Source organism: Callithrix jacchus, chromosome 5 (assembly GCF_049354715.1).
Source record: "Callithrix jacchus isolate 240 chromosome 5, calJac240_pri, whole genome shotgun sequence".
NCBI classification, from domain to species: domain Eukaryota; kingdom Metazoa; phylum Chordata; class Mammalia; order Primates; family Cebidae; genus Callithrix; species Callithrix jacchus.
The window spans coordinates 11316134-11343236 of NC_133506.1; the positions used below are offsets into that span (position 1 = coordinate 11316134).

At 52.2% G+C, this 27103-nt stretch overlaps 1 protein-coding gene across 8 annotated transcripts; it reads left to right on the forward strand.

Annotated features, from left to right (window-relative positions):
• Nucleotides 1-8349: 8349 nt before the first annotated feature.
• Nucleotides 8350-19135, forward strand: CDC25B (cell division cycle 25B). Of its 8 annotated transcripts, none has more exons than XR_004742762.3 (17): nucleotides 8350-9346; nucleotides 10235-10380; nucleotides 10947-10998; nucleotides 12865-12906; nucleotides 13043-13079; nucleotides 13324-13446; nucleotides 13552-13674; nucleotides 13824-13958; nucleotides 14283-14363; nucleotides 14485-14661; nucleotides 14841-14936; nucleotides 15763-15825; nucleotides 15977-16075; nucleotides 16267-16400; nucleotides 17564-17675; nucleotides 17815-18052; nucleotides 18973-19135. XR_004742762.3 is itself a non-coding variant. In XM_035298281.3 (16 exons), the coding sequence occupies exons 1-16, from the start codon at nucleotides 9147-9149 to the stop codon at nucleotides 17953-17955; spliced, it is 1761 nt and encodes a 586-aa protein (XP_035154172.3). In that variant the 5' UTR covers nucleotides 8350-9146; the 3' UTR covers nucleotides 17956-19135. The 8 variants fall into 8 exon arrangements, 4 of the variants coding, with proteins under 4 accessions (XP_035154172.3, XP_035154173.3, XP_035154171.3 ...); XR_004742763.3 differs by having other exon boundaries at nucleotides 8350-8468; XR_004742761.3 differs by having other exon boundaries at nucleotides 13324-13674.
• The last annotated feature ends 7968 nt before the right edge of the window (nucleotides 19136-27103 follow it).

Below are 27103 nucleotides of genomic sequence, written 5' to 3' on the forward strand. Positions count from 1 at the left end.
CCTGTTGACAGAGTGAGACTCTGTCTCAAAAAAACAACAAGTTCTAAAAAGCCAGGCATGGTGGCTCATGCCTATACTGTAGTCCTAGCTACTGAGGAGACTGGGGCTGCAATGAGCTATGATCATGCAACTGCTGGGTGACAGAGCGAGACCCTGTCTCAAATAAACAAACAAAGGAGAACGCAAGCTTGCTGAAGGGCCTGAAGGACAGCTTTGGGCAGCTTGGACCAAAAGAAAAGAAGGTGAGTTATGGATTTCCCAAACAGTCCTAAGAGTGGAAAGCTGGGACTTACAGAAGGAGGTGGGGGATCCCAGGGCCTCAGATGGATTGCTGGGGAATATGGTCACTGGAGAGGGGATGGAAATGGGCCCCATGCACTGCTAACAGGCAAAAGGTAGAGCAGGTACCTGGAAATGGCTATGCTGTCAGCATATGATGTGTGTGGCTTCTTTTCTGTCCTGGAAGTGGTTGTGCCAACACCCTTGGTATGGCACCAAGGAGGGGCCTGAAAGTAGAATATACTGTGGGTATATTGACTGTGTATGTTGGGAGGGTGGGGGAGACAGATGCATTTAGCAGGAATCTAGACATTTAGAGATATCCCTAGAGTTCCTAGAGCAGCCCAGAGCCAGGAGTCCCAAGAAGAATACCTCATCTCTCTCCCTCAGTCCTCCATAGAATATGATTTTTTTTTAAAAAAAGCCAGGTGCAGTGGCTCATGCCTGAAATCCTAGCACTTTGGGAGATCACAAGGTCAGGAGTTCAAGACCAGTCTGGCCAACATAGTGAAACCTCATCTCCACTAAAAATACAAAAAAATTAGCTGGGCGTAGTGGTGTGCACCTGTAATCCCAGCAACTCGGGAGGCTGAGGCAGGAGAATGGCGTGAACCTGGGAGGTGGAGGTTGCAGTAAGCTGAGATCGCACCACTGCATTCCAGCCTGGGTGACAGTGTGCGACTCCCTCTCAAAAAAAAAAAAAAAGGGAGGGGGGCGGCTGGCGATCACACCTGTAATCCCAGCACTTTGGGAAGCCAAGGCAGGTGGATCATCTGAGGTCAGGAGTTCGAGACCAGACTGGCCAACATGGTGAAACCCCATCTCTACTAAAAATACAAAATTAGTCAGGCATGGTGGCACCTGCCTATAATCCCAGGTGCTCGGGAGGTTGAGGCAGGAGAATCACTTGAACCTGAGAGGCAGAGATTGCAGTGAGCCAAGATTATACCACTGCACTTCAACCTCAGGGACAGAGTGAGACTCTGTCTCAAAAATAAAAAGCTTTATTAAGATACATTTCACAAACCATACAATTTGCCCATTTAAAGTATACAATTCACAAATATGTACAACCATCACTACAGCTCATTTTGGAATATCTTTAATTTTTTTTTTGAGACCAAATCTCACACTGTTGCCCAGGCTGGAGTACAGTGGCGTGATCTCGGCTCACTTCAACCTCCGCCTCCTGGATTCAAGCGATTCTGATGTCTCAGCCTCCTGAGTAGCTGGGATTACAGGCGCATGCCACCAGGCCAGCGAATTTTTGTTTTTAGTAGAGACAGGGTTTTGCACGTTGCCCTGGTTGGTCTTGAACTCCTGGTCTCAAGTAATCTGCCCACTTGGACCTCCCAAAGTGTTGGGGATTACAGGTGTGAACCACTGTATCTGGCCAACATTTTTATCACCTTGGAAAGGAACCCCATACACTTTAGCTATCATCTCCTTATCCCCCCACCCTGCCCTCAGTGCCCACTAACCTACTTTCTGCCTATAGGTTTGTTTCCCTGTTCTGAACATATTGTATGGATGGAATCATATGTGTCTTTTACGGCTGGCTTGTTTTCCTTGGTGTCATGTGTTCAAGGTTTAGCTGTGATGCAGCATGATCAGTACTTGATGCTTTCTTATGGCCTGTTAGTATTCCATCGTATGGCTCTATGACATTTTGTTTGTCCATTCCTCAGTTGGTGGTCATTGGGGTTGTTCCCACCTTTTGGCTATTATGAATAATGCTGCTATACACATACATCTACTTGCATCTTTTTGTGTGGCTATATGTTTTCATTTTTCTTGGGTATATACCTAGGAGTGGAATTGCTGGATCATATGGTACCTCTATGTTTAATCATTTGAGAAACTGTCAGACTGAGAACATGCACTTAAAAAATTTTTTTAGGACTGGGTGCTTTGGCTCACACCTATATATAATCCCAGCATTTTGGGAGGCTGAGGTGGGTGGATCACCTGAAGTCAGGAGGTCAAGACCAGCCTGGCCAACATGGTGAAACCCCATCTCTGACAAAAATACAAAAATTAGTCAGGCATCATGGGGGGTGCCTATAACCCCAGCTACTTGGGAGGCTGAGGCAAGAGAATCACTGGAACCTGGGGGACAGAGGTTGCAGTGAGCTGAGATTATGCCATTGCACTCTAGCCTGGGCAACAGAGCAAGGCTCCATCTCCAAAAAAAAAAAAAAAAAAAATTAATAATTTTTTCTTCTTTTAACAGGTGTTGAAACATGCACTTTTAATCAATCAAAAAAGGCTGGGCCAGGCATGGTGGCTCACGCCTGTAATTCCAGCACTTTGGGAAGCCAAGGTAGGTGGATCACGAAGTCAGGAGTTCAAGACTAGCTGGCCAAGATGGTGAAACCCTGTCTCTACTAAAAATACAAAAATTAGCCGGGCATAGTGTCACTCACCTGTAATCCCAGCTATTCAGGAGGCTGACGAAGAGAATTGCTTAAACCCAGGAGGCAGAGGTTGCAGTGAGCCAAGATGGCACCACTGCACTCCAGCCTGGGCAACAGAGCAAGACTCTGTCTCAAAAATAAAAAAAATACAGCCAGGTGTGGTAGCTCACGCCTATAATCTCAGCACTTTGGGAGGTCAAGGTGGGTGGATCATGAAGTCAGATCAAGACCAGCCTGGCCAATATGGTGAAAGCCAGTCTCTACGAAAAAAAACACAAAAATTGGCCGGGTATGGTAGTGTGAGCCTGTAGTCCCAGCTATTCCGGATGCTGAAGCAGAAGAATCACTTGAACCTGAGAGGCGGAGGTTGCAATGAGCGGAGATCACCCCACTGCACTCCAGCCAGGGTGACAGAGTGAGACTCAGTCTCAAAAAGAAAAAAAAAAAGGCTGGACAGCTGGGTGTAGTGGCTCACACCTGTAATCCCAGCACTTTGAATGGCTGAGGCAGGTGGATCACTTGAGGTCAGGAGTTCTAGACCAGCCTGGCCAGCATGGCAAAACTCTATCTCTACTAAAAATACGAAAATTAGAGAGGTGTGATGGCGCATGCCTGTAGTCTCAGCTACTCAGGAGGCTGAGGCAGAAAAATCACTTGAACTTGGGAGGTGGAGGTTACAGAGTGAACTGAGATCATGCCACTGCACTCCAGCCTGGGTGACAGAGCAAGACTATCTCAAAAAAATAATAATAATGTGGCTGGGCACAGTGGCTCAGACCAGTAATCCCAGCACTTTGGAAGGCCAAGGTAGACTGATCACCTGAGATCAGGGGTTCGAGAGCAGTCTGAGGAACATGACAAAACCTCATCTCTACTAAAAATATCAAAATTAGCCAGGTATGGTGGCACATGCCTATAATCCCAGCTGCTCAGGAGGCCGAGACAGGAGAATTACTTGAACCCAGGAGACGGAGGTTGCAGTGAGCCAAGATCACTCCACTGCACTCCAGCCTGGGTGACAGAGCAAGACTCCATCTCAAAATAATAATAATTTAAAAATTATATCTGTTCTTTGAAAAATATCTTAAAATACAGAAAGTTTGAAGATAACATTTAATCTACTTTGTTTCTACCACTCAAAGAATGTCCTTGTAGAATATTTTCCCATGCATATTGTGTTTAATGGAACTACACTTGACATAATAGCTACATCAATAAATAGCTACATAGCTACATCAATGGGTTTCACACTTTTTTTTTTTTTTTTTGAGACAGGGTCTCGCTCTATCACACAACCTGTAGTGCAGTAGCTCAATCACTGCTCACTGCTTCACTACTGCCTCAACCTCCCAGGCTCAAGTGACTTTCCCACCTCAGTCTCCAGGGTAGCTGGGACTACAGGCTCCCACCAACACAGCTGGTTAATTGTTTGTTTGAGATGGAGTTTCACTCTTGTAACCCAGGCCGGAATACAACGGTGCAACAATCTCAGCTCACTACAGCCTCCACCTTGTGAGTTCAAGCAATTCTCCTGCCTCAGCCTCCCAAATAGCTAGGATTACAGGCACCCACCACTATGTCCAGGTACTTTTTGTATTTTTGGTAGAGGGGGTTTCACCATATTGGCCAGGCTGGTTTCAAACACCTGACCTCAGGTGATCCACCCACCTGGGCCTCCCAAAGTGCTGGGATTACAGACGCAGGTCACCACACCCGGCCTAATTTTTGTATTTTTTGTAGAGACAGAGTTTCACCATATTGTCCAGGCTGGTCTCAAACTCCTGAGCTGAGGCGATTCTCCTTCCTTGGCCTCTCAAAGTGCTGGGATTATAGGCCTGAGCCACTGCCCACACTTCTTTTACTCTAGGAACCCTTTGTTCAAAAGTCCATTTTCTAGGATCCCAATATGTAGTCATTCAATAATAAACAATTATTGAGCCCTACAAAGCAGGCATCCCCATGCCACTGCCCATTCTCCTTGAAGGTTGCAAGTATTGCACAGTACAGAGGAACCACCTTCCCTATTGAAGACAATAACTCAGTGAACATACATCTGTGTCTGCTTTTATCATCTCCTTAAGAGAAATTCTGAGAAGTGTGATATTAGAGTCAGAGGCCAACTTTGGACTTGAACCTATGCAAGGTTCTGGGAACCTGCGAGAGATGTAAATAATTATGCTCCTTGTCCTTCAGTAGCCCAGTCAGCTTGAGGAGATGAGATTCAAGAAAGGGAAAAAGGGATTTCAATAACTAATGCTAATGGGCATGATGGCTCATGCCTGTAATCCCAGCACTTTGGGAGACCGAGGTGGGCAGATCGCTTAAGCCCAGGAGTTCAAGACCAGCCTGGGCAACAAGATGAAACCCAGTCTCTCCAAAAAATACAAAAATTTGCCAGGCATGGTGGCATGTGCCTATAGTCGCAGCTACTTTGGAGGCTGAGGTGGGAGGATCACTTGAGCCCAGGAGACAAAGGTTGCACTGAGCCGAGACTGTAACACTGCACTCCAGCCTGGGTGACAGAGAGAGACTTAGACTCAAAACAAAAACAGAAAACAAACTTAATGCTGTACCTCCCATCAGTTGCTCCCTAGGAGCAACTTGTAGGTAGCATACAGACCCATAAGACATACTTACTGCATCATTGTAAAAGCTAATATCCTAAATGTTCAGCATTAGGGGCTTAAGTAAATATATACCATTATGGTAGTAATACAGATCCATCTCCAAGTAAGATGAAGAAAGGTATAGAGCAGTGATTTTATGGCTTTTTTTTTTTTTTTTTAAGACAGAACTTACTTTGTCACCCAGGCTGGAGTGCAGTGGTACCATCTTGGCTCACTGCAACCTCTGCCTCCGGGTTCAAGCGATTCTCCTATCTCATACTCCTGAGTAGCTGGGATTACAGGTGCACGCCACCATGTCCTGCTAATTTTGTAATTTTGGTAGAGACAGCGTTTTGCCATGTTGGCCAGGCTGATCTCGAACTCCTGACCTCAGGTGATCTACCCACCTCAGCCTCCCAAAGAGCTGGGATTATGGTGTGAACCACCTCAATAGAACAATGTCCACATGTTGTTTGTATAGTCTTTAAAATGCAGACATATTTACACTTGTAAAGATACAGACCTGCAGCCACTAGCTACGAGTGGCCATTGAACTATTTATTTGTTATTTTTATGTTTAATCTTTTTTTCTTTTTTGAGACAGAGTTTCACAGCTGGCACTACAGGCATGCTCCACCATGCATGGCTCATTTTGTATTTTTAGTAGAGATGGGGGTTTCACCATGTCGGCTAGGCTAGTCTCGAACTCCTGACCTCAGGTAATCCGCCTGTCTGAGCCTCCCAAAGAGCTGGGATTACTGGCATCAGCCACCACCTCTGGCCTTATTTTTCTATTTAGAGTCAAGGTCTCACTGTTGCCCAGGCTTGAGTGCGGTGGTGCAATTATGGCTCACTGCAGACTCAAACTTCTGGGCTCAAGCTATCCTCCTATCTCAGCCTCCAGAGTCACTTGGATTACAGGTAGGAGCCACTACACCCAGCTACGTTTGTAAAAAATGTTTTATAGAGACAGGATTTCACCATGTTGCCCACACTTGTCTTGAATTACTAGCCCCTGGCAATTCTCCTGCATCAGACTCTAAAGTTGCTGGGATTACAGGTGTGAGCCACAGTACCCAGCACTGTTGAGCCCTTTAAATGTTGCAAATGCAAACTGCGATGGGCTGGGAGTGTAAAAGGCACATTAGAGTTTGAAGACTTGGTATCCAAGAAAGCATGTAAAATATCTCATTAATAATTTTATATCGATAACATGTTGAATAATATTTTGGATACATTACATTGAATAAAATATTACAGTAATTTCATTTTTCTTTTTTGTTTTATTTATTTATTTATTTAGACAGAGTCTCGCTTTGTTGCCAGGCTGGAGTACAGTGGCGGGATCTCGGCTCACTGCAACCTCCACCTCCTGGGTTCAAGCAATTCCCCTGCCTCAGCTTCCCAAGTAGCTGGGACTACAGGTACATGCCACCACGCCGCCGAGCTAATTTTTTGTATTTTAGTAGAGACAGGGTTTCACCATGTTGGCCAGGATGGTCTCAATCTCCTGACCTCGTGATCTGCCTGCCTCCGCCTCCCAAAGTGCTGAGATTACAGGTGTGAGCCATCTTTTTTGCTGTTTTAAATGTGGCTACTCAAATGTTTTAAATTATGTATGTGGGCCAGGCTCGGTGGCTCACGCCTGTAATCCCAACACTTTGTGAGGCTGAGGTGGGTGGATCACCTGAGGTCAGGAGTTCGAGACCAGCCTCGCCAACATGATGAAACCCCGTCTCTATTAAAAATACAAAAATTAGCCGGGCATAGTGGCAGCTGCCTGTAATCCCAGCTACTCAGGAGGCTGAGGCAGGCGAATCACTTGAACCTGGAAGATGGAGGTTACAGTGAGCCTCGATCCTGCAGCTGCACTCCAGCCTGGGCAACAGAGAGAGACTCTTTCTCAAAAAAAAAAAAAAAAAGGCAACGACAACAAAACATAAAAATCCCAGAACCCCTCTGTGGTCTTGCCACCTCCCCCTGGCCCAGAGGTGACCTGACTGTGGGATTTCAAGGGATTCAACATACAATGCCTGCCCTGACACACACACCCTGTGCAGATGTATATTGGCTGGGTGGGGATGAGGGGCATACCTGATCTTGAAAATGCAAACTTCGGAGTGGTTTTATTTCTTGTTTTGGGGGTGGGTGGCCTCACAAGGGTACTTCCCCCTTCCATCCTAGCACTGAGGGTAGTCACGTCCTCACTGGGAGTGGTGGCTGGAGGTCCGGGGCATGACCCCTGACCTAGGGAGGATGAACCAGAAGTTGAGACCTGGAACACAGCACAGGAGCTGAGCAAAATGTGGAGAAAAGGAAAGGTCAGGGTTCCCACCTTGGCCACCCTTCTCAGGTGGGGCTAGGATCTTCCCTTCCCCTTCACATGAATTGGCCCACCCAGCCCCCCATCTTACAGGCCTTCCCTTTTGCCACCCCCATCCAATTTGCCTTGGGTCCGGGAGGCTGGGACTGCACGAGAAGGGGCGCTCCTGCCTTCCTGAACTTCAGCCTTTCCATCCCCCCGCACCTCCGCCCACCCAGCCAGAGGCCACCTCTAACCCCGGGAGACGAAATGAAATGCGAAAGCTGCTTACTAGCCACTGGTTTTCGGGTGCAGCCTTCAGACCCCCCCGTTCCAGGAGGCCTGGAAAACGGGCGGGGCTGGAAGGCATTTAGATAATTGGAAGATGCTCGGCTTAAACGAATGATAAATTCAGCCTCTCTGGTCTGGTCATCAAATAAACACCAATTAAATAATATGGTGCCATTGGCACCAAGTTAGCCAAACCATCAAGGGACGTGATACTTAACTCGCTTCTCTGGCCGCTGACACCCTCCTCGACCCCCAGCCTCGGAAAGCCATGTCTAGTCCCACCGTTTAGTGGGACTACTGGGGCTGCCGCGAAAATTGAATCTGTTGGGGTAACATCTAACCTGGAGTACCCCGAAAGCTCCCGTCGGTTCCGCTTGGGGGCCCCACTCCCCTCCCACCTCCTACGCTAGGCGCTCTGCCTGCGAATGACTTTTTGTTGCTGCTCAGCGCAGCCAGGCGCGGGGGCGGGGAGGCTGCCGGGTCGGAGGCCCAGGCATTGGGCGAATCCTGTCCCACGGCCTGCCAACCGCGAGACCTTGAAGGAGTTAATGAACTTCACACCTCAACGTCCAGGTCTGTAAAATGGGATACCTAACGCAGACAGCACAGCGCAGCTGGGTTTAGCAAATTTCCGGGAGCCGGTTTAGCAAACTCCCGGTCCCTAGCTGTGATCCCAGGTGACGATAAGCTGCAGGGGGTCCTGCGGAGGCCACCCTAGGGCGCTGCTGCCGACTTTGGAATGTGGAATTCCAAACCATGTCGCGAGAGGCGGATTTCAGGAGGCCAGGATCCTCGCCCCAGGGTGATGTGCGGGGGTGTGGGATAAACCCTAATTCCTCTGGCCCACCCAAAGCCTGGAAATCCAGCCTCCGCGCCTCCAGCCCCGCGGGCCCCGCCCTCGATCCCGCCCTCCTCTAACCCGCTACCCCATTGGTGGCGTCCAGCGGCGCGGCCGCTGTTATTTTTCGAATATATAAGGAGGTGGAAGTGGCAGCTGCAACTAGAGGCTTTCCAGGCTGGTGCCTGAGCCCTGCGTCCCTCACACCCCACCCTCCCCGCATCCCTCTTCTCCCTCGCGCCCGGTCCTGTGGCTCTCCCTCCCTTCCTCCCTCCCTCCCTCTCTCCCTCTCTCCCTTCCTTCCCCCCCGCCACCCCGCGCCCGCTGCTTCCCTCGGCCCAGCCAGCTGTCCCGGCGTCTGTTGGAGGCCCTGCGCTTGGCCCTCCAACCAGCCTTCTGCCGGCCCCGGGGCGATGGAGGTGCCCCAGCCCGAGCCCGCGCCAGGCTCGGCTCTCAGTCCAGCCGGCGTGCGCGGTGGCGCCCAGCGTCCTGGCCACCTCCCGGGCCTCCTGCTGGGACCTCAGGGGCTCCTAGGGTCCCCAGTGCGCGCGGCCGTTTCCTCGCCGGTCACCACCCTCACCCAGACCATGCACGACCTCGCCGGGCTCGGCAGGTAGGACACCCCAAGGAGGCTGGATATGGGAGTGAGAGGCCCGGACTGGAGTCCTGGGCCTCCTGGAGAACTGAGCATGGTATCCTAATCCAGGAGGTGGAGTCCGGGGGAGGCGTCCTGGGCAGTGGAGAGGTACGCTCTTGTCCCTTTATGGGGCCCAGGACATGGGAGGTGAGACCTGGGCTGTGCCTCCCACACCCTCCAGGTGACCTGCTCTTGGTCCGCACAAGCCTGCCCGAGTCTTCTTTCCCCTCACTCCCTCCTACCTCACTGTGCCTCCACCACGCTGCCTCCCTAATCTCTACCCAAATAGCCACCTGTTTTGCCTCAGGATGGGAATCCCAAGCCTGGAGGGGGGAACTTGAGTGTGGCAGAGCCATGGAGCACTCACACATCCATGCCCCTGCTCCCTCCACCCTAGTTCTGTGCTCAGAGTTAAGGCAATTACGTATACACTGATCGCGCTTCCTAAGTCTGCAAGGGGAGAGCTGGGTTGTCCCAGTAGGAGAACCTGGTCTTGTTCCATCCTTCAGGAAGGGTCCTGGAAAGGTGGGGGTCTGACAGTTTAGGGGAAGGCCCTCCGGGGCAGCTCTGCTAGACCACCAACCCCTAAGATCGCCTCCAGCCAGGCTGCCTTACTCACACCCTGGGCTCACCTGGTTTAGGAGGACATGTCCTAAACCAGTCAACAAAGAGAAGCTGCTTTGGGGCCTCTGTAGAATGAGCCTGCCTTGACCTGAGAAGAGGGCCGGCCCTTGGGGCCATCACTTTCCCGGTGTAGTGTTTCGCTCAGTTCTTTTCTCAGCGAGTGAGTGGGAACTCAGGCCAGCAAAGCCTTGAGCCCCACATTTACCTTTCTCCTTTCCTGGGTCCCTGTTCCCTTCCCAGCGAAACCCCAGAGAGTCAGGTAGGGAGCCTACTCTTCCGTAGCCGCGGCCGGCTGACATGCCTACCCCTGTCAAGACGGGCATCTGAATCCTCCCTGTCGTCTGAATCCTCCCTGTCGTCTGAATCCTCTGAATCTTCTGATGCAGGTGAGGCCCAGTGGGGGCTGGGGAGGTCTGCCAGTGCCAGGAGAGTTTTCGGGGGCTGCCTGGGCCTCCCGATTTCCCTGCCGATCAAACTAACATCCTCCCTACAACCTGGTGGGCCCAGGAGCCGCTCCCCGACCCTCCACAGAGATGGGAGGAAGGCGTGCCTCTGGTGGGGCTCACCACACCCAACGCAGACTGGCTGAGTGGGTGGGAGGGTGGGGCCCTCCATGGGAGATGAGATCTCACCTATGGAAAAAACCAGGCACCAAAGTTAACCACAGCCCTACCTGGGAAGCACTCAGGACTGAGAGTTGGTCTTTAGAACCTTCTTATTCTATAACCTCTTCTTTGAAAAGCTGCTGTCTCATAGTAAACCGGGAGTGGAACCCTGTACTATTTGGGGAATAATGTGTCAGCCCTCAGGGTCCATGGTTGGGTTTTTGTTTCATTTTCTAATGTGTCAAAGTCCAAACTAGACACGGGTTTTTTCTTCTTATTGAGACATAGTGGGGGAAAGTATACAGAAAGTGCCACAACCCTCAAACCAAGGTGCTCCATCCCCTCAGGTCTCTGCATGGACTCCCCCAGCCCTATGGACCCCCAGATGGCGGAGCAGACGTGAGTATTGAAGGGAATGACTACCACCAAGCAGTCAGCACCTGCCTTTGAGAATCCCAGTTCTAGCAGGAACTCACCAGGGAGGCCTGGGAAAGCAGACAGACCATGGGGTGCCTTCAGGATCTCCGTGGGCGGGGGGACTCGCTGACCTTCTCAGGCCTTGGGATTCTGCTCCCTGTCTCAGAGAAGGATCTGCTCTCATGGGAGCCAACCAAGAGTGGGCTCAGGGACAGGGATGGTGGGGACAGTGGCCACTGGGAGAATAGATGCTAGAGACTACGTGTCTTGCAGGAATACAAGTCCAGTGTATGTCCCATTTTTCTTCTTGTCTGTACCTATTCTTTTTGTTTGTTTTTGTTTTTAGGGAATACCCATTTTTTTTTCTGTGAAATATCACAATTTAAAAATATGATCCAACTAATTCAGAACTTTAACTCACTCTAGGCCAAACAAAACACAGGTGCCTGCAGACTGATTTAGCTCTTGGCCCATCAGCAGCCTCCGACTTGGATGACACTTGACCCTCTGGCCAGCCCTGATCTGGGCCCTTTGTGCAAGGGAATGGAGAGAAAGTTAGGGGGCTCTGGCCTGGACAGACATCGCCCTCCTTGGCTGTGGGCATGGGAGGTGTCTTCCAGGGCACAGCTGTTCCCATCCAGTTCTTAAAGCTCAAGCAGTGGGGCAGCTGCCAGCCATTAGTAGCAACAGCTGGGCATCCCTAGCCTGTGCTGGGGACTGTGGCTTTGGGTTTAGAACAGTGACTTGTCTTACCTCCCATTGCCTTTGATCAGACTGGGCTGAGCTGCAGATTGGTTCACAAACAGGAAATGGGTGGGGTGGGGGGACTGCAGGTTGGTTTTGGTGGCAGCACAGAGCAGTCTTGCCCTACCCCCAAGGCCCATGTGCAGACAGAAAGCAAGCCAATGAAAGTGGTCATTGCTGTGCCCAACCAACCTGATGCCAGGTTGGTTGGGCACAGCAGCCCCGGGGGGGCAGCCCCAGGGGGTGGCATCCCCCTCACACTTTATCCCTGAGTGGTTCCCTGCCCCACACCTGCTTTGACAGTTATACAGAGTTTCTCAGAAAGCAGCTCTGTGTGTGTGTGTGTGTGTGTGTGTGTGTGTGTGTGTGTATGTGTGTGTACATAGATGCACAAAAGCTCCATGTGGCAGGTGGTCTCTTTAACACGGCGGGTGGGCGGGGCCTATATACAGAAGCTTATGCAGTGGCCTCAGAGGGAACATGTGTTGGAATTCCTTGCCTGCTGGCCTCTTCTAAGGCAGGAGGAGGGGGTGGGAATAGAGGCTGGTCCCTGGAAAATTCTGCAGGAGGGAAGAGCCCTAAAGCAGGCCCCAGTCCTGGGAGGACTGGGAGTCAGGCCAGCTCCTCATAGGGGGAAGGAAGCCTAACCTTGCCGGTGTCCAGGCCCTGGAAACACCCACATTGCTGGGTGCCCCTGGCCTATCATCATAGGTTGGATGGATGTCTTTTCTGGCAGCCATATGGCCCCGCTGAGGTGATTTGCATACAGGTGGAAGGCCTGGTGCAGGCTGGCGAGACTGTTGCCTTGGTGACACCGCCCCGACCCTGCGACCTGCCCCAGCTGTCTCTATCACTGCCATTCTCTGGGCTTTCTTTCATTCAGGGTAGCCTTTAAAATTCCAGGCTGCCTCTTATCACCCCCCTCCCCAATACCTGGGCCCCCTGATGGTGGGCGTTCTTCCTATCTCACCCCTTCCACTGGCCCAGACTGGGAACCTGGTGCTGGGGACTGGGGACCTGGTGCTGGGGACTGGGGGCCTGGTGCTGGGGAGGGTGATGGATACAAAGGGAGGATGGGTTCCATGGGACACTTTTCTGTCCTAGGTTTGAACAGGCCATCCAGGCAGCCAGCCGGGTCATTCGAAAGTAAGTGTTCCCGGGCCTCTTCCATCTACCATAGGCTTTCCCCCAGGACGTACAGGGGTCTGGAAGGGCATACCAAGTGCTCTCAGTCCCTGCCCTGCCTCTCCCAGCCCTCACCTGTCCCCATTTCCTCCTGTAGTGAGCATTTTGCCATCAGACGCTTCCAGTCTATGCCGGTGAGTGTCTTCGAGACCTGACTGAGGCTTAGACATGCTGGCCAGGCATGGGGTAGATGGGCAGGAGGCATCCTGGGATCACCTCCCAGCTGGGTTTCCCCAGGCAGCTTGTGAGAGATGGGGTTTCAGAGGTAGATAGGCAAGTGGGAGGAGCTGGAGGAGAGATAGAGAAGGTAGGGACTAGGCTGGGGCCGGAGGAGTGTAGCCTTCATTCCTCTGCCTGCTGCCCTGACTGGCTCTCTAGGTGAGGCTGCTGGGCCACAGCCCTGTGCTTCGGAACATCACCAACTCCCAGACACCCGATGGCTGGAGGAAGAGCGAGGCCGGCGGTGGAGATGCCAGCAGCTCTGGGGAAGACAAGGAGAATGTGTGCTTCTGGAAGGCCGGGATGGGAGCTCTCTGGGGAGAGGAAGGGGCATGCTGGGGTAGTTCCCTGGCATGTGAGGACCCTCCTCTCTCATCTTGGCTGCAGGATGGATTTGTCTTCAAGATGCCATGGAAGCCCCCACATCTCACCTCTGCCCATGCTCTGGCAGAGTGGGCCAGCCGCAGGGAAGCCTTTGCCCAGAGGCCCAGCTCGGCCCCTGACCTGATGGTACATCCAGAGAGCTGACCCCTGGCAGGAGTCTGGGGAGGCAACCTGGGGGAAGAGGAGGGTCACCTGAACCCCCAGGCACTGGGAACTTTTCCTCAGGAGGACAGTTTCTGCCCCCTCCTTTAAGTCTGTGTCTGTCATGTGGACAGTGTCTCACTCCTGAGCGGAAGATGGACATAGAGGAGCTCAGCCCCATGGCCCGAGGTCGCTTCTCTCTGACCCCTGCAGAGGGGGATACCGAGGAAGATGATGGATTTGTGGACATCCTGGAGAGTGACTTAAAGGTAAACAGCCTTGCCCCACCAGCCACCTACAGGCCCATCCCTAAGTCTGCCCAAAAGAAGAGAGCGCTGAGCCCCTGTGGCAGGACGGTGACCTCATTGTGGTGTCAGAAGAAGCATTTGAGGTAACTGAGTCATAGAGTAAACTCTGGCCAGAGAAGAGCAGGTGGCTGGTGCCACAGTGGAGGGGAGGTTCAGTAGGGGGAGCTTCTCACCTGAGTCTGGGGCTTGCCAGGGAAACGGAAAGCGGTGCTGAAGGATTCAGGGACTAGAGGGGTTTGGCTTGTGCGTGTGGGTGTGACCCTGTCCTTGCTAATCTGGCCTCAGGACGATGATGCAGTCCCCCCGGGCATGGAGAGCCTCATTAGCGCCCCACTGGTCAAGACCTTGGAAAAGGAAGAGGAGCAGGTGGGCCTCTGGGATGGCCTCCTCCGAATTTGGAGGCATGGGGTCCATCCTACCCTCTGGTGGATTTGAGGGATGGGATGGGGCCTGGGCACTCTGATCCCTGATCTGCTGTCCCTGCCAGGACCTCATCATGTACAGCAAGTGCCAGCGGCTCTTCCGCTCTCCATCCATGCCCTGCAGCGTGATCCGGCCCATCCTCAAGAGGCTGGAGCGGCCCCAGGACAGGGACACGCCAGTGCAGAATAAGCGGAGGCGGAGTGTGACCCCTCCGGAGGAGCAGCAGGAGCCTGAGGAACCTGTGAGTGCCTTCCTCCTGGGCCCACTTAGGTATATACCTGGGCGGCCAACTCCTTGACTAAGTTTGTGGCAGAGGGCAGGTGGCAGCCTGGGCATGGCAGGGAAATGGGGTACCAGCCAGACAGGGCACTGAGGGCAGCCCCACCCCTGACCCTGGCCTCCATCTGACTCACTTTCCAGAAAGCCCGAGTCCTCCGCTCAAAATCACTGTGTCATGATGAGATCGAGAACCTCCTGGACAGTGACCACCGAGAGCTGATTGGAGATTACTCTAAGGTACCTGTGGCATCGAAGGAGTCTGGGGGGCTGGACCTGTTACTGACTAGGAACCCTCTAGCCCAGGGGCTGCTTGGGTTCCTCCCTCTCTCCCAGAGCCCCCATTTTCTTTGTCCTTTGTATCTTTTTTTTTTTGAGATGGAGTCTTGCTCCCATCCTGCAGGCTGGAGTGCAGTGGCATGATCTCAGCTCACTGCAACCTCTAACTCCTGGGTTCAAGCAATTCTCCTTCCTCAGCCTCCCAAGTAGTTGGGATTACAGGCATGTGCCACCATGCCCAGCTAATTTTTGTATTTTTAGCAGAGACAGGTTTTCGCCATGTTGGCCAGGCTGGTCTTGAAATCCAGACCTCAGGTGATCCACCCACCTTCGCCTCCCAAAGTGCTGGGATTACAGGCGTGAGCCACCACGTGGGTTGTCCTTTATATCTTTTTATCCTTTGTTCTTACACAGACTCCTCCCTCTGGCCCTCCTTGGTCCCCTGACTCTACCTCAAGTTACTCCAGCCATCTGTTGTATCTCCATCTTATTTCCAAGCTCATACCTAGCTTGGAACCCCCTCATGCCTCACCTGTGGGCTTGGCAGAGGGTAGGGAGCAGAGTGTGGGGTCCATCTCTTCCGCTTCCCTTTTTCGTTTTCCTTTCCCCTTGGAAGGTTGTTCCCTAGGTGTCAGACCCAAGAGGTGCTTCTCAGTTGCTATGGGAACCAGAGCTGAATTTGAAGGCCAAAGCAGGTGTGGCCTCTGGGCTTGAAAATGAAACTTCATCCTTTTCAGGCTCCTGGTCTTACCAATTTAACTTTCTCCATCCCTTCCCTTCCCTTCAGGCCTTCCTCCTACAGACTGTCGATGGAAAGCACCAAGACCTCAAGTACATTTCACCAGAAACGGTAAACAGCATTGCACTATTTTCTGGGCGCATTTAGGACTGCAGCTCCGTTGTTGACCTTCCCTGGGGACGGGCTGCATAGACTAGGCCAGAGGACAGGCTAGGGCCATCTGCCAGCTGCCATCCTGACCGACTCCCATGACCTCCTATAGATGGTGGCCCTGTTGATGGGCAAGTTCAGCAACATCGTGGAGAAGTTTGTGATTGTGGACTGCAGATACCCCTATGAGTATGAAGGTGGGCACATCAAGGTAAGGTGGGGAGAGGCCTTGAAGATCCCACCTGGTTTAGGTCCTTGCTTTGCTAAGAGAGTGAATGGAGGACGGGTACGCCCTCTCATGGGGAGTTCCTGACCAGTAAGAGGAGGACAGGGACTGCAGGGGGAGGAGCCTGCCTCCTGGGAGGGGCCCCGGGCTGTGCCTGACCTCTGGCTTCCTGGCAGACTGCGGTGAACTTGCCTCTGGAACGAGACGCCGAGAGCTTTCTGTTGCAGAGCCCCATCACACCCTGTAGCCTGGACAAGAGAGTCATCCTCATTTTCCACTGTGAATTCTCATCTGAGCGTGGGCCCCGAATGTGAGTCCCAGCTCCACCCAGCCAGCCAGTGTTTGCCCCAGCCTTCCCTGCCCAGGCTTACATGTGCTGGCACCATTGTGATGGCCAGGTGCTGTGGATGCCAGCAGAGCAGGTTCCAATGGAGACCTAACAGCACTGAACACTGGAAGGGTCAGGGTCACTGGAGACTGACACAGGGCCCTTAGATTTTGAGAAAGGCACTGCTAGAGACTTGGAACCAGATTTGCTGGACTGTCCCACCTGATGGCCTGGAGCTGACCTCAGCCCCTCTTCACTGTGCATGGTACCCACCTCCCTTCCCCCTCACAGTCCTGCCTATCAGGCCTCATGTCTGCAACCCCATCCTTGCCGCCACCCACCAGAAAATCTGGTTCCAAGTCTCTAGCAGTGCCTTTCTCAAAATCCAAGGGCCCTGTGTCAGTCTCCAGTGACCCTGACCCTTCCAGTGTTCGGTGCTGTTAGGTCTCCATTGGAACCTGCTCTGCTGGCATCCACAGCACCTGGGCCTCCCCAACCCTGGCTGAGCTCCTTCCATCTCTGTTCCTGCTCTGCCTGGCCATCCGTCCTCCCACCCTTACCTCTTCCTGGGTTGCCACTGGTCCATCTGACTGCTAGTGGCTCTCCAGCCTGGCCTCACCCATGTGCTGGGAATCTGCACCCAGATGCCCCTTACAGAGACCTCATCCCTGCTGCCCTCCCATTTTCTCCAGGCATCCCAGCACATGGCACCCACCTCTACCCAGGCACTGGGCCTGGGCACTGGCTTCAGTCTTGGGCCCTCCTCCTCCCTTCTCCCCACCACTGGTCCTCACTGGGTCTTATCCACGAGTGACCTGAATGGATCGCTTGAATTTGGCCCACTTGTCTCCTCTCCTGCTTTTCCTTTCCTGGTCCAGGCACAGATATCGCTAACAAAGATGGTGCAACTGTCTTCTAGAAATGGAGAGCCCATTCCCTTGATTTTACCTTCTTCCTTCCACCTCCCCCACCCTCTTCTGTATAGCCAGACTGATCTGAAAGTGTTCTTGTGGTTACATTCCTGTACTCAAAAGCCTTCTGTGGCTTCCCAGGGCCCTCAGAGGAGTGGATGTGGGGAATAGGTCCCATGATGTACAAGCCACTGCATGCCCCGCTCTGACCACACCCTGCCCGTGCCATCTCAGGTGCCGTTTCATCAGGGAGCGAGACCGTTCTGTCAATGACTACCCCAGCCTCTACTATCCCGAGATGTATATCCTGAAAGGCGGCTACAAGGAGTTCTTCCCTCAGCACCCGGTAGCGTGGGTGGCAATGCCACCAGCTCTGTGTGAGGGTTGGCTTGGCCATTCCCGAGCCCTGGGAAGCGGGGTGGGAGGGTTGGGTCCCTGCCAAGGTTACCCATTCCACTGCATTGACCCCTCTTATCCTGCCCTAGAACTTCTGTGAACCGCAGGACTACCGGCCCATGAACCACCAGGCCTTCAAGGATGAGCTAAAGACCTTCCGCCTGAAGACCCGCAGCTGGGCTGGGGAGCGGAGCCGGCGGGAGCTCTGCAGCAGGCTGCAGGACCAGTGAGGGGCCTGCATCGGTCCTGTTACCTCCCTTGCCTTTCAAGGCCTGGAGCCAGCTGCCCTACGGGCCTGCTTGGCTGAGGGCCTGCTGGAGGCCTCAGGTGCTGTCCTTGGGAAAGATGGTGTGGGTATCCTGCCTGTCTGCCCCAGCCCCGATTCCCCTGTTTCATCCCATCATTTTCCATATCCTGGTGCCCCCACACTCCTGGAAGAGCCCAGTCTGTTGAGTTAGTTAAGCTGGGTTAATACCAGCTTAAAGGCAGTATTTTGTGTCCTCCAGGAGGTTTTTCCCTTGTTAGGGTTAACCCTTCATCTTCCTGTGTCCTGAAAAGCTCCTTTGTATGTGTGTCAGCTGAGGCTGGGGGACAGCCCTGGTCCCCAAGGATGGGTCACAGCTAAACTCCTTCCTGGCCTGGGAGTCAGCTCTCTGCCCTGTGCATCTCCCAGGCCACAGCAGCCCCTAACCTCTGTAGGAACCATGGTATGTCTGCCATGTTGCCCCTCTCTCTTGTTCTCTTTCCTGTCCCGCCATATGAGCACCTCCAGCCTGAACAGAAGCTCTTACTCGTTCCTGTTTCAGTGTTACCTGCGTGCTTGGTCTGTTTGACTTTATACCCACCTCAGGACCCTTTCGTAGGCTATTTACATTCCCCTGTCAAATATCAGTTACCCACTTGGTCCCAGTTTCATTGCCCCAGAAAGGGATGTTATTATCCTTGGGGGCTCCCAGGGCAAGGGCTAAGGCCTGAATCATGAGCCTGCTGGAAGCCCAGTCCCTACTGCTGTGAACCCTGGGACCTGACTGGTCAGAACTTGCTGCTGTCTTATTGCAAGGATGGATGGATGGATGGATGGATGGATGGATGGATGGATGGGTGTGTGGGTGTGTGGGTGGATGGGTGGTCATGGATGTACAATGCCTTGCACACCCAAACCAGTTGGGAGCGTTTTGGTGAGCATGACAGCCTGCAGCAGGAATATATGTGTGTCTGTTTATGTGGACAAAAATCTTTACACTTAGGGTTTGGAACTATTCAAGAGGAAATGTCACAGAAGCAGCTAAACCAAGGACTGAGCACCCTCTGGATTCTGAATCTCAAGATGGAGGCAGGGCTGTGCTTGATGGCCCTGCTGAGTCATCTGTTAGGGTCTTGGTTCAATAAAGCACTGAGCAAGTTGAGAAACCAGCATTGTGTCCTGTGGGGCCCTGAGCAAGATGCCAGCACCCTGCTGATGGTGGGATTGGAGTAGGGGACAGGTCAGCAGAGGCTGATAGAGTTGCTGGAGAGGCGCCTTCATGCTCTTGTTCCCTCTTCTCCCAATGTTTTCCATCTCTCAGTGACACTCCTGCCACCGACTCTGGATTCAACCCCTTCTTCCCCTCACCTGGCCTCCCAAGCACTTCTGGGCTTGCCCTTCCTAAACTCTGCACAAAAGGCAAGAGTGACCTCATCACTCAAGTATCATCAATGGCTCCCCATTGTCCTTGGGATAAATTTAAAGAACTCATGGCATGGCCTTCTAGGATTTGGGCCCTCTCCAGCCTCATCCCAAGAAAGGGAAAGGACCAGTCTGGGATCACAGGCCAAACCCAGATCTCTGAGGAAATCCCCTGAATACCACTGCAAGTGACCCTCCCCCCAGCCCCACACACACAAATGGGAGCTGTGTGAGGGAGGGACTCCTTTGCATCTATATAAATAAGATGCTGTCTTTGATACAAAGTGCACACGTGTCAGGCATGATTAGCACTTTCTGGGACAGTTCATCTATGTTGTGGAATAGGTGATGCAATGATTATCCCATTTTGCAGATGCGAAAATGGAGGCTGTCTCCTACCAGAGTAGAAAAACGGGACTCCAGATCCCCACGCTGAGTCTAGAGGACACCCTCCCTGTCTGTAGCTTGTTCTCAAGTTTCTTATGCCCAAGAGCTTGGTCTTCACTCCTGGTTCAGAGCCCTCTGCAAAAGCACAATAGGTGGGGGGTGTTGGATGTGTTGGTCTTGGGGCTGGGCTGTGCTCAGAGAGGGAAGGGACCTCAAGGCTCCAGAAGCCCTCTCACCTAGCAGGCAGCGGAAAGGCAAATGTTTATTTGGTGAGGATTTGCCCCAGAAAAGGGAAAATAGCTGTGCCGATCCCTGAGAAAGGGAGATGGAGGAGGGGAGAGGATGGGCCCCAGGCATGCTGGCCCATCTGCTCCACCTTGAGTGCTTAGAGGGTCTGGTGAAGCCACCCTCCAACCTGGTTTCACAGAGGAAAGCGGCTCTCAAAAGCTCAGAGGTCACACAGAAGATGTGTAAACAGAGCGGCCATTCCAGCCTGCCCAGGACTCTCTTCCCCCTCCCTTGTCACCCTCCACCTTAGTCCTAGAGCAGCCAGGCAGGTGGGGCTGGGCAGCCTCACTTCTGCTGTGAGTGTTCTCTTCCCACGTGGTGAAGAGGAAACATGGGCTGAGTGTCTACAACACCCAGGCCTTGTGCCAAGTGCTGACGTCCATGGCCACATCTGTCCCCAACGTAACTCACCATCAGAGTCTTAGCTGCAGCCATGGAACACTTAGTATGCTCCAGACACTTTTAGATATAATGTCTCCTAAGCCTACCCAGCAGGTATTCAGCTCATTTTACAGGAGAGACGGGGGTGTTGGTCAAGCCAGGAGACAGCTCTTCCTCAAGAGGAGGCCCTGGTGCTAACATCTCCACTGAGGGAGGCAGGAGCCTGGGTCTGGGAAAGCGGGTGCTGTGGGCTTGCCTCTCTTTCTGACTTGGGACCCCCTCTGCCCTGGAAAGTTCAGGAGATGAGGCAGAGGTGCCTCATTTCCCTTCTCCCCAGCAGGAGAAGTTATAACTTTCTTCCTGGATGTGCTAAAGGGAAGTGGATCAGGCAGAGAGGCAGTTTAAAATCCCAGGCTGCCAGCCAGTTTTAAAGGTTGTTTAGCTTTGGCCAGGGTGGGGCAGGAATTCCAGCCTGCAGAAGTCCCAAGCAGCCACGTGCTGCCAGCTCACGTGGTTAGAGAGCTGCCAGGGGCTGGGATAAGCACAGAGGCCCAGTGGGGGGAACAGTGGTGTCTGGGGGGAAGGGGGAAGAATCTTCATCCACTTCATTGTCTAAATTGTTCACCTGGTAACTTTTGCAATGACAATTTTACAAATTAAGGGTTTTTTTTGGTCTGGGCACAATGGCTCACACCCATAATCCCAGCACTTTTGGAGGTTGAGGCAGGTAGATCATTTGAGGTCAGGCGTTCAAGACCAGCTTGTCCAACACGGTGAAACCCTGTGCCACTAAAAATACAAAAATTAGCTTGGTGGCACGTGCCTGTGATCCCAGCAACTCAGGAGGCTGAGGCAGGAGAATCGCTTGAACCCAGGAGGCGGAGGTTACAGTGAGCCAAGATGGCACCACTGCACTCCAGCCTGGGCGACAGAGGAAGATTCCACCTCGGGGGGAAAAAAAGAAAGAAAGAGAAACTTACATGCCGTAGAATTATGTCTTCCTTTTTATTAGTATATGTGCTGCCAAAGTTAGTGCTAAAATTCCCCCTTTTGAGTGTACAGTTCTGTGAGTTTTGACAAATCTATAGTTGTGTAACCCCCACTACAGTTGTGATGTAGAATATATTCATCCTACCCTCGATGGATTATTTGGGTCTTTTACTAAGTGTGCTGGAGATATACCCAGGAGTGGAGTACTGGCTTACCATGTGTACATTTAACTCTGGTATTTTTCACACAGTTGTCCAAAGTCCTTGCACCAATTTACCTTCCCACTCACAGTGTCCCAGAGTTCTGTTGCTCCACATTCTCGTCAAAATTGGTAAATGTTGCTGGGCGTGGTGGCTCATGCCTGTAATCTTAGCACTTTGGGAGGCCAAGGTGGATCACTTGATGCCAGGAGTTCGAGACCAGAGTGGCCAACATGATGAAACCTCATCTCTACTAAAAACACAAAAAGTAGCCAGATGTGGTGGTGCGTACCTATAGTCCCAGCTACTTGGGAGGCTGAGGCTCAAGAATTGTTTGAACCCAGGAGGCGGAGGTTGTAGTGAGCCGATATCGTCCCACTACACTCCCAACCTTGCAACAGAGCAAGACTCTGTCTCAAAAAAAAAAAAAAAAAAAAAAAAAAAAAATTGGTAAATGTTAATTTCACTCCCTTAACCAGAAAATGTGATTGCTGTATCTAGCAAGGCAATCTGCTAGCAGTCAAGTGCTGAACCCACAACATGCCGGGATGTGGTGGTGGCAAGCATTTAGGTGTCACAGACCCAGCCTGTTTTCTGACTCTCCTATGTTGAAAGATGAGGCTATATTAGTCTCAGTCTTGATTAGTTCTCAAGTCAGATTCTTCAAAAATCAAAGAGCCTCTCTGGAGTTCATTAGCTGTACGTTAATTGCCTTGAGCCCTTCTGCTGACAACAGCCCACAACCATCTAGAAAACTTAAGATTTCTACAAAGCCTTGATCTTGGGATGGAGCACACAGCCCCTGTTCTCCACAGGCCATGATACTGCTGGTGGTGCTCAACAAAGCTTAGACAAGGAGGTGCGTGGCCTGAGCAATCTGGAAGTGATCAGAGAGGCCGGTTGCGTAATGATGGAGAAGCTGCTGTTGTGCAGCCGTGAAAATCATGCCTGGAGAATGTTCCAGGATGTGAAATTATTCACAATCTATTGTTCAAAGAAGACAGTTGGTTATGGGACAGAAGGTAAGAAGCATTCCCACCCTCCCCACACAGGAGGAGTCTGTGTGGGTGCCAAGGGGCCCAGTGAGGGTTGCCTCAGCCCCACCCGGCCCATACTGGCATGCACAACCCTGGGAGGAGTGCCAGGCTCTGAGTCAGCGGGGTCTGGGACAGCAGGAGGGGAAGGCGCCTCACGTGGCTGGGCCTCCTCTGCCTCGTGGGGCCTCCTGGCTCTCAGCCCTGCAGGCAGTGTGGCTGTTTGAAAGGACAAATCACTCATGGCCTAGTCCTCCTGGGGCCCAGCCAAGACTAAGTTCCTGAAGGAGGGCTGAGGGGAGGGTACCTCATGCGTCGGGATTGGGAGCACTGGGGAAGGAGGTCATCCAAGCATAGGGCGGGGAGGGAGCTCTCAGGGTTGGGTCATAGAGGATGAACAGTAATGGGGTTGCAGGAATGCTAGGGCCTTTCAAAGCTCCAGGGGAAGAGGGCTGAGCCAGCCCTTGGGATGACCATGAGCAGACACGGGGAAACAGGGAAACACAAGGTGAGTAGAAGGGGCAGGCTGAAATCTACTGACATGTACACCTCCAAGGACACATGTGTCACATCAGAATAGTCACCAAATCCCACTGGGCCTCTATTTCTTCATGTGTAAAATGGGAATAATATATAAAGCTCCTACTTCACAGGGCAGTGGATTGGATCAAATGAGTTGATGTATGCAAAGCACTCAGAACAGGGCCTGCTGATCTTGCCTGTAACCCCAGCGCTTTGGGCAGCCAAGGTGAGAAGAACACTTCAGGCCAGGAGTTGGAGACCAGCCTGGGCAACATAAGGAGATTCGGTTTCAAGAAAGAACAAGGGCATCCTACAGCAAGTGCCATACAAGAAGCTGCTATGGCCATTATTGCTTATGGCCAACGTGGGAATTGACAGGAGATGAGAGAGGTTAAAGGACATGCCTGAAAACATTTAATTAAAGGAGCCAGTCTGAAGATTTCCTTCCCTTTCTGCACATGAACAAGATTCTGGGTGATGGATCATAGGAAAAAAGCCCAGCTTGGCAGGGCGAGGTGGCTCCTGCCTGTAACAGGGAGGCTGAGGCAGGTGGATTGCTTGAGCCCAGGAGTTCAAGACCAGTCTGGGCAACAAAGCAACACCCTGTCTGTACAAAAAGCTAATTTAAAAATTAGTTGGGGCCGGGCGCGGTGGCTCACGCCTGTAACCCCAGCACTTTGTGAGGTGGATCACAAGGTCCAGAGATCACAACCTTCCTGGTGAACATGGTGAAACATCATCTCTATTGAAAATACAAAAAACTGGCCTGGCATTATTGTGGGCGCTGTAATCCCAGCTACTCAGGAGGCTGAGGCAGGAGAATTGCTTGAACCCGGGAGGCGGCAGTTGCAGTGAGCTGAGATCATGCCACTGCACTCAAGCCTAGGCGACAGAGCAAGACTCTGCCTCAAAAAAAAAGAAAGAAAAAAAAAAGTTGGGTGTGGCACATGCCTGTAGTCCCAGCTACTTGGGAGGCTGAGGTGGGAGAATCACTGGAGCCCAGGGGTTCAGGCTGCAGTGAGCTAAGATTGCACCACTGCGTTTGCTCCAACCTGGGCAACAGAGCAATACCCTGGGTCTAATGAAATAAGCAAAGCCCCGTTGTGGCGTATAGGAAGCAGCAGCCTATGCAGCAGTACAGGCAGCAGTCAGGAAGATGCAGGTGGAGATCTGGTGGAGACAGAAGATGGGAGAGCTGTCTGAGGGCCCAACTGGAGGCTCCCAACACGGAATGCTGCCGTGTCTGAGATGGTCCAGGGAAGTAGAAGGAAGGAAGGGACAGAGATTGCCCAACTTTTGCCTCCTTTTTTTCTAGGGCAGCCATAATCCACTCAATTTTAGTCCACCTTGATTTGCAGAAAAGCATGCTCCCTTTTTTCTTAGTTTCCTGCTTTGATCTTTGAGAAAAGGCTAGATACTCTTATCAGGGAGGCATTAAAAAATCCGCTGCTGGGTGGGCACAGTGGCGCGCGCCTGTGGTCCCAGCTACTCAGGAGGCTGAGGTGCAAAGGTGTCTCAAGCCCAGGAAGCAGAGGTTGCAGTGAGCCAAGATCGTGCCATTGCACTCCTGCCTGGGTGACAGAGCGAGACCCTATCTCAAAAAAAAAAAAAAAAAAATACATTGCCTGGGGCTAGCAGATTCTACCTAATTGCTCTCCCCACATTCAGAAATAGGTAGTTGCTGGTCTAGATTGAGGTCTCAGTTTCTTTTTATTTTTTATTATTTTTTTAAGAGACGGGTTTCACCATGTTAGTCAGGCTGGTCTCGAACTCCTGACATTGCGATCTGCTGGCCTCAGCCTCCTAAAGTGCTGGGATTACAGGCATGAGCCACTATGCCCAGCCTGAGGTCTCAGTTTCTATGAAGATCATCAGTGTGGCTGGGTATGGTAGTAAGTGCCTATTAGTCCCAGCTGCTGGAGAAACTGAGGTAGGAGGATAGCTTGAGCCTGGGAGTTCAGAGCCATAGGGCGCTATCATCCTGTTTGTGACTAGCCACTACACTCCAAGCCGGGCAACATAACAAGACTCCATCGCAAAAAAAAAAAAAAAAATCACATCATCAATGAGTTTCCAGCTGAGCACCAACAGAACTCCAAAAGGCAAGCCCTGGCTGGGCCTGGTGGCTCACACCTGTAATCCTAGCTCTTTGGGAGGCCAAGGCTGGGGGATTACTTGAGGTCAGTAGTTTGAGACCAGCCTGGGCAACAGAGTGAGACCTTGTCTCTATAAAAAATTCTTAAAAATTAGCCAGGTGTGGTGGGGTGCACCTGTAGTCCCAGCTACTCAGGAGGCTGAAACAGGAGAATCACTGGAGTCCAGCAAGTTGAGGCTGCAGTGAGCCGAGACTGCGCCATTGCACTCCAGCCTCGGGGTCAGAAAGAGACCTTGCCTCAAAAAGCAAATAAAAAGGCAAGCCAGCCTGACTCCATTGTGGGGTCAGGCCTCACCCTATGTGGACAGAAAGTGGAAGGCAGGTGGGTGGGAAGAGGGGGAAGGGGCCAATGTGAGGCGGCAGGGAGTGGCTGTGGGCAAATCCCCAACTCGGAGGACCACTGAGAAAAGCAGGGCTGGGGGTGTGGCGATGGGCACCTCTACCCACAGTCAGAGGGAGGGGAAGGGAAAGAGGGAGCTGCGGCTCTAGGTCTAGGTAGGTGGGCTGGGCCACAAATCCAGCCACCTGTTGCATTCAAGCTTCTCTAGCTTTTTTTTTTTTTTTTTTTTAGTGCTTTATTTTACTTTTCTTCCTTCTCACTTTCTTTGTCACACAGACACAATCTCACGTTTGTACCCACTAGGTGCCCAGCTCTGCCACAAGCCCTGGGCTAACCCCCGTAAAAAGCCTTACACATGGCTGGGTGTCGTGGCCTCACACTTGTAATCCCAGCACTTTGGGGGCCAAGGTGGGCAGATCACGAGGTCAGGAGTTCGAGACCAGCCTGGCCAACATGGTGAAACCCCCATCTTCACAAAAATATAAAAATTAGCCAGGCGTGGTGGCAGGGGACTGTAATCCCAGCTACTTGGGGAGGCTAAGGCAGGAGAATCACTTGAACCTTGGAGCCAAGATCACACCATTGCACTCCAGCTTGGGTGACAGAGCAAGACTCTGTCTCAAAACAAACAAAAAGCCTCAGCCAGGCACGATGGCTCACACCTGTAATCCCAGGCAGATGAATCACGAGGTCAGGAGATCGAGACCATCCTGGCTAACATGGTGAAACCCCGTCTCTACTAAAAATACAAAAACATTAGCCGGGTGTGGTGGCATGCGCCTGTAGTCCCAGCTACTCGAGAGGCTGAGGCAGGAGAGTCGCTCAAACCCAGGAGGCGGAGGTTGCAGTGAGCCGAGATAGAGCCACTGCACTCCAACCAGGCAACAGAGCGAGACTGTGTCTCAAAAAGAGGAAAAAAAAGCCTCATACACATTAACATGCATACACATGGCCCCAACACACTCAAGACTCTTCTGTTTTGTCTTCAGGGCAGGTCTGGCAACCACAGGATGTCCCGCCTATCCCCCTGCCCTCTGAGATGCCCCACTTGTTTTTCTGGTGCTGATCAAGTCCTCTCTTATATCTTCCCGTCTGCTGCTGGATTAACGGTTGTCAACATTTACTCCTGTATTGAGTGCCTACTCAGTGCCAGGCTCCACCCTGTCTACTTCACATGCTGCATTAATCAGGAGTGCGTTGAGTTCCAGGTAACAGAAACCCCACTCAGCAGTTTAACCACATAAATGTCTGTGCACCTCACTCAACAAGTAGACTCTGCAGCATCTCTGGGGCCAAGGCTCCTTCCTGCCTCACTGTCCTCCACACAGCTTTTGGTCCTGGGGGCACAAGATGGCTGAGGGCTGCAAAAAGTCAGAGAATGGCACTTAGTCTGCCCCCCTTATTCAGAAAACAAT